Raw genomic sequence first — 7,521 nt, forward strand, 5'->3', positions numbered from 1 at the left:
ATTGTAACATCCATTGGCATTAATACTTCTGCAAGAAAGGGAATCGGGAGTGACCCTCTTTCTTCTTGCTTCTCATTTTCTTTTTTATACGTGGATGAGACCTTGAAGGTGAATTATCAGCCTTGAACAATTTTGTCAGCTCTATATTGCTCTGAAGTAACAGTGAAAACAATACCAAATGCTAACCTGCTGTGAAACCAGTGAGCTTCAGTAAATGGGGAGATCACATATGTCCACGTACCAATATAGCCATTTACTGCAAGTCTGTCTCTTTCTTTCTTTGCAGGTGGGTTACTGCCCTGTGTAAGAGCACCCATTCAGAACTCTTAAAATAGACTAAAGTTTGGGTGAGAAGCTTCAGACGTCTTCCAGATATTTTGAAATATAGAAGAAAAAATGAATCTTGCAAATGATGGTGCAACACCCAGAGGTGTCTATGACTGGGACTACGTTCTATGGGAAGTTCGTTTGAAGTTACTAGCAGTTGGTTTTTTCAGCTACCTAAGTGCATTTTTTCTGGCTCACTGCCTCTCCTCATGGATCTGTGCCAGTTATCGCACTTTGTCAGCAAAGCAGAAGGTCTTCTGGAATATGGATATCACACGTGCCCTGTTTGCAGTTCAGGGTTGCGGAGCTGGGTTGTGGGCCTTGCTTATAGATCCAGTTTTTCAAGCTGACCAAGTGTATTCACAGCAAAAGTGGATCTGGTTTCATTGCCTAATAGCTGCTGGATTCTTCTTGCTTGAAAATGTGGTTGCTTTTTCCTCTAATATTCTTTTCGGAGTTTTCAATGTTTTTGCAGTTATTCATCCTTTATTTGCCTTTGGTGGACTTCTCGGTTTGATGACTAACATAAAATCAGGTCATTATCTACCCCTGATGGGGCTGCTGCTTGAGATGAATGCTCCTTCATTCTGTGCATGCCGTATACTTTTCAGGGTAAGAATTTACTATTGGCCTGTAAGGTGGCAAATTAGTTCTGGGATCAAGAAAGAAACTTTTCTTCCAAGCTTCAAGTGATTTGGCCATTAGATTCCTTAATTGTAACATTCCAACTGTAAGTAAATATTGTCCAACATTTCTTTAATATTTTTTACCATTTTGCAGCAAAGCAACAAACAAAGCGATTTTAAGAATTTCTTATATACTCACTAGTTAGGCTCTAGTGCACAGGATCAAAGATTAGGTGCCTTACCTCTTACTTATAAAAGATATTTTTAAAGACTAAAAATAGTAACATGAGAATGGCTGATCAGCTCCATCAATCTTAACACAGACCATTATATTTCTGCTGGAGATCAAAGGTGTCCATGTGTGCTCACATATCCAAGGGTTTGTGTATATTCTATGGATGCAGAGAGGGAGAATAAACTTGAAGAGATCTTCCATGTTTGTAGGGACAGAAGAAATCAGCCCTGTTTCCCAAACCATAATTCATTTTAAACAATATGTCTTACTGGTTTAAACTTCAATCCTAAAATAGCCTGTCTCTTTAGAATAACAGCCACAAGCCCTGGCAGGATCATCTCAGATCTACTCACGTAGATACTAGTGGTGTTAAAGGGTCCTGGTCTGCTTGGATGATGTTGGCCAAAACTTCCTAGTCCATGCTGTTGTGACATGTGATTTGTTTTGAATATCTTCCTCCATCCAATAGGTGGATGAATCTGAGTGATGTGATATGCACATGCTTTGCAGGGTGGTTTAGAATTCTGCTAGACAAAAGGTGCTATATAAATGTGCAATCTCTTAGCATTCTAGCATAAAATGATGAGAGAGTGTCTGTGTGGCAGTTTACACTTACTACAGCAGGAAAGATGAATAGGAATCTCATTTATAGAAAACACCAGCTATCTTATCTTGAAGCTGTAAACTGATTTGTCTCTCTTTGTTGTTGTCTCATACGGATTGGCTATGCTAAAAACCTTTTATGGAAGACAAACCAATGGGTGATGGTCCACATACTACACTGTCGCATGGTCCTTGTGTATCACATGTGGTGGGTGTATATTTCCAGTTGGAATAACGTGGTGGAAAATCTGGGACTTCCATATTTTTGCGTGTTTTTCATGGGATTAAGTACACTTACATTAATATTTAATCCCTACTGGATATACAAATCGACTCAGTGGCTTGTCAGGGCAGTTGACTGGAAAATTCCAAATACATCAGTGAAAAATGCATCCTCTGAAAAGTCAAATAGTGAAACAGTCAAAAAGAAGATATAGTTCTGCAACAGCGGATTTGTCTGGCACAGCTTAACACAGCGCAGCATTGAGAGTTCTTCTACGCTACCTTCTTTGCACCCCAAAAGGATTTTTATACCCTTTTCCCCTTATATTGACTAAATTAGGGTCTGACCTCATCGAATCTTGAACACCTGCTGAGACCCCAATGTTTCTGATGACCTTATTCCATCCATCCTGCATGTTCCGAGAAAAGCTTGAGGGGAAAATCCCGCCAAGGGCCTTTCACCTGAATCTAACGGACAATCTCATATTACTTCCTTTAGGTGGAGGGAAAGTTTAGGCGTATCTTGGTATCTGAGACATATTTTTAGATGGCACAGACTGATATGAACCACATCGTTACTATCCTGACCTTAAACCTACATATGGAAAGTCGTTTAGCCCAAACTGCCTCCTCATGCCCTATTTAACAGGCAGGCCCCTTGTGTTACTCCTGACGGTAAAGACAGGTATGTGTGGATCCTTCTAGGCCTCAGTTAGCTAGACTGTTATGGCTTCTTAATGTCTAACCTAAACCATATACTATAACTAAATTAACCTCGGAGTAGGCTACAGTGTAGTATAGGAAGCTGGATCAAATTCATTTGCTTTATTTGAGGAGGAGCAGTGGGGTAGGAGGGAGGCTCAGAACATGTGATGGAGAGGGATAAAGAAAATTCTCCTGATAAGAATCCCCCTAAAAATATAATCCTTATCTGATCTGCCACTTTTACACTGTTTGTTCTGGTTTCTTGCTATTATGCAGATATACATAGCTATCTTGCCTAAATGCTAGTGGTCTTCATACAGAGGAAAGTTCTCTTTTGGTTTCTTTATCTCTAAAGGATGAGAAATTAATCCTGCTAAATGTTACTAAGACTTTGTTGCGACTGTTGGCCCAGACTAGGTGTAGTGCATGGGTAGGTTTTGCTAACAGACCCCTTTAGCAGGGCCTCATCACAAACTCCCATAGGAAAGGCTGCTGTTGACTTCACAAGCTTGACTGCGAGACTTAGACTTGTATGTTGCTCCCATCCCCTGGAAAATTTTTGTGTAACTCTAAATATTGGTAAATTATGATACACCATTCTTCTAATAAGTGTAGAAGACCCCATCTTTGCTGTCATCAAAAATGGACTTCATTACTGTAGTGTTTATTATTAGCTAGTACTTCATATTCTACCAAGCATATCCAATCACTCCAACCAGGCATCTGACCATAATATAGTAGAAGGATACTATTGTAAGTTATGTATGTGTTATGATGAAGAATAATATAATAGTAGAAAAATCCGATTTTATCTTATACAATGTGTTATGTGGCCTATAAAGATATGTTAGCCTATTTTTATATCTTATTCTTGTAGCCTAAATGTATATTATATATTATTTGCTATTTCCTTCACCTTTCACTGTTATTCCATTATAGAAGTAATGTAAAAAGCCTACTAGGATAATACTCTGTAAGACATTAGCTTGAACTAGGTAGGTGTGGCTGTCAGGACAGTTCCAGACAGATATAGACAAGGAAGCGTGCATCTGCATTCCCCAACTTTAGGTTATTTAGTTCACAGCACTTTTTTTTTTAATCTTATGTGGTGCCAAGATGTTATGACCCCATTGGATCAACCATCCTGTTTATTGCAAAGTGAAGGCCAAGGTTACTGAGGCTGTTTGGTGGTGTCTTGCCTCTAACAACTTTCAAAAATGGGCATTTCACTGGTTGCAATGAGATATGTGATGTTTATTCAAAGGAGGGGAGGTGTTAGTGCCATTCCACAATCAGGTATGCATGCCCTCAAAATCTTACTCTAGATCTAGCTTGAAAGGTTGGGCTAGGGCAACCTAGAACACCCCATGACCGAGTTGTTCAGCTCTGTCTCTCTATATATATATTTCTCTGGAAGTCTAATCTTTTTTTTGGTTATTTATGTACATTTTCATTTATTTTACCAGTACTAGTGTTTTCTTAAAGCTTTCCTCTAATCTAACACTGTCTCATGTCTCATCACCATCAGAGACAACTCCTCAAGTCCATCAGGAGGGGGTGTGACTGTTGTTAGCCTAGGTATATTTGTGCTGTATACTGGTTTTATGTAACTAATCAAAGTGAATTAATCTGTATGTAACCACTCTAGATATTTGACTGTAAATTCCATTACTAAGTGTAATAAATTCTGTGCTACTATTACACTGTTTGCAGAAGTCATACAATTCCTGCAGGTCCTGTGACCTTCCTCCAGAGAAGAGCTCCGATAGCTCATCATAGCTGTGGTCTGGTGTGGAGGGTGAACCCAGAGATTCTTAGGTCAGATTAGTGAGCCATGATCCAAAACAATATTCCTACCCGTCCCCTGCTCAATAGTTATGATAAAGAATAATATTGTAATAGTGTAAGTAGTAAACGTATTAATGTGTTTTATGATTATGAGTGTGTTTCATACCCAGTTTTGAATGAGAAATTGTTTGGTAAGGGTGCACCAGGCAGATTGCTTGTAACATTTTTCTGATGTCAAGACAGAAATAGACCCTTATGGCCACTATTCTGTTTTTACAAATAGTCATGACAAGTAAAAGAATGTTCTTATTGAAATTGTTAACTAGATGTTCAAATGTGCATATTGCTTTTGTATAAGAAAAAATTGACCCTGTTTTATGTGAATGAGGGTGTTAAGAGATAAAGATGAAGACCATCACCAGAACAGATGTTCTAGGGAGGTAATGGAGGCAGAGGTGAAGGTGCCAAAGACAGCACTGAGATGTAAGAAGAAGGCAGATTGCTGACTCTGAAAGGAGACAGGCACCTATGGACTAGCACAAGAGAGCTGTGCTGGAAATCAGTAGGGTGAAACAGTAGATGTACGACGAGAAGAGCAATTTAAGAAAACAAGCACTCATCAAACATCAGTTGATTACAGCATGATGATGTGAAACTTATTTATCCCAATGCTACAGGAAGGGGCTGCTTTGCCATAGATTTTGGCTTCTTCTTGAAACTGACTGGACCCTCAAGCTGAATCAACAGAACCTGGTTCCTTCCCTTGTACTTAGCCTGATTGGTCACCAGGCTAAGGAAAGCAATGGTCTGGCAACTGCAAATATCCACAAGCAGTATGTGTGTCTGTGTAAGCATATACTAGCTGCTTTTCTATTGTATTCTTAATAATTGCAGTGTATTGCCTTTTGCCCTATAAAGATCCTGTATGCTTCTTATTGGTATTGCATTAAATTGTAAAGTGCAGCATTCATGGGCTGTGTTCTTCAAACTCATTTAACAAACAAAGCCTACCATTAAATAGCATCAATGCCATCTTCCTTGTCCTCTTTTTCTATAATGCTCTGCTGTTGAGCTCAGAGAAATTCCCACTTGATATGGTTTTAGAAGTCAATTTAAACTGTCTTTGAAAACACTGAGGCTGTGTTTACACTTGCATTTTTCTTTTGAAAGGCCTCATTTGCATGTTCTTTCGAACGAGCTTCTTTTGAAAGAAGAAAAGCAGTGTAGATGTGGCTCTTTCGAAAGTAAACCCCATCTTCGAAAGAGACCTTTTGTTTTGTATGGGAGGAAGGAGATGCTATTGAACAAAGATTGCAAAATAATCTCAACATTTTTAGCAGCTGAACTGCACCATCAATTACACATGCAAATCAGGTTGGTTGCTGATAATATGAGAGAAACTGCTCACTTCACCTAGCGGGCTGAGATGTCAGACATTCCCTCTATAGCCTTATGTCTCCTTTCATAGGGTTGTATGGCCTTATCTAATGGCTAGCCTAAAAAAAATCAGATTGGGATCAAGATTTCTGAACTGGGTGAGTGTGTTATACTCTGCCCTTGCATCACCCTCAACTAACAAACTTATAAATATTTCTGCTACAAAAAGGGACACAACAGGGCCATCTCCTTTCAGCCCTTCTTTTTAATCTGCCTCTTGCTCCACAGGTAGTGCAAATATGTCAGCACTTAGCCATTTTAAGTATGACTATAAACAGGAATGAACAGAGAATCGGTTTATATGCAAATGACATTTCTGTACTGTCTGTTCTGGACTCCATGGAGTAACTCTCCTTCAGCCAGGACCTCTCCTCAACCATCTCAGTAGTTCTGGGGAGTGTAGCAGAGACAGGCTTTGGTTGGGATATTTAACCAAATTGGGTGCAAAAAAATTGACCTTAAAATAAATTTGACCTTATCTCCTAGTACACTGTGGCTTTCACGGAGCTGGTTGAGAAACTGAGGAAAGGGACAATGTCCAATGCACCTTTGGATTGGGTGCTTGGATTGTGCTCATATGTCTTCAACTCATGCCTGTAGTGTATTCCCAAATGAATGCTGCATTCTTTCCCCTTTTTATTAAAAGTTTTCTTTTATGTAGACAGACTCAGTGCTTGTGAGGGGGAAGTAGTGCCTCTCACAGGTGCCCAGAGATGATGTGTAACTTTCCAACCTTACTGGGTTGGGATTCAAGCCAGTTCTGGGTTGTATTGTCAAAAGGAACCCACCTAGATATTGAGCCAGCCCTTGCTGCAGTGGACTTCACTGATTTAATCAACAGCACTCCCTATGTCTGACCACAAACACTCCCTGTCCCAGATTTGCATAGGACCGTGCCAGAGTGGACAAAGGGGCATGACTGTAGGTCTGGAAGCATTATAAAATGTGCAGCATTCTAAGCTGCCCTCCTGTAACTCCTGCCTTGAAAGCAAGTCACAAGACCAGGACACTTTTTATTGTGAATAAAATGATCCAAATTTTGTTGTAATACAACTCTAGGAATAAATAAAATACTGTACATGAGGCAGTATTTAACAATGAAATAAAATCCCCAGCAACCTCGTGTCAAGTCAGAACTGCTCAGGGACTGAATAATCCAGTCTCAGAGTCTGGCTCATAGATGGACCACGTTCCAAATGTTGTATGTAAAAGCTGGATTGAGCTTTTCAACCGGGGCTGGGCTGGGATTCACTACCTGCCTAAAGCCTGCGTACCAATGCCTGGCAAGAAGAGCTCTACTTGACTCTCCGAAGAAGGGGCCTTTTCCTCCGTAGCGGGCACCAGACAGTGCGCGCCCGCAAACCGCTGGTCAGGGTCATCCGCGTGTCACACCCGCTGGACACTACGATCAATTCCCTAACAGTTAAGGGGCCGGTGCCCGGCGGGGGACGCTCCAGACGTAGCGCCGGGAGCGGAAATAAGCGCTTAAATCGTAACCTCAGAGCGACGTAAGATGTAAACAAACCCAAAGGCCGAGGCGCCGCCCCGGGGGCGCGTTACGCGGCGGGGAACCGCAAA

General features: G+C 40.6%; 1 protein-coding gene across 1 annotated transcript; it reads left to right on the forward strand.

Moving 5' to 3' along the window:
- Positions 1-396: 396 nt before the first annotated feature.
- Positions 397-2,474, forward strand: LOC142010552 (protein CLN8-like). The gene is made up of 2 exons (XM_074988914.1): positions 397-934; positions 1,903-2,474. The coding sequence occupies exons 1-2, from the start codon at positions 397-399 to the stop codon at positions 2,226-2,228; spliced, it is 864 nt and encodes a 287-aa protein (XP_074845015.1). The 3' UTR covers positions 2,229-2,474.
- The last annotated feature ends 5,047 nt before the right edge of the window (positions 2,475-7,521 follow it).

This window comes from Carettochelys insculpta, chromosome 3, assembly GCF_033958435.1.
Source record: "Carettochelys insculpta isolate YL-2023 chromosome 3, ASM3395843v1, whole genome shotgun sequence".
NCBI lineage: Eukaryota > Metazoa > Chordata > Testudines > Carettochelyidae > Carettochelys > Carettochelys insculpta.

Coding starts and splice junctions, on each gene's coding strand:
- LOC142010552 (XM_074988914.1), top strand. CDS start 397: ATGAATCTTGCAAATGATGGTGCAACACCCAGAGGTGTCTATGACTGG. Junction 935..1,902: donor CTGTGCATGCCGTATACTTT/TCAGGGTAAGAA, acceptor GTTGTTGTCTCA/TACGGATTGGCTATGCTAAA.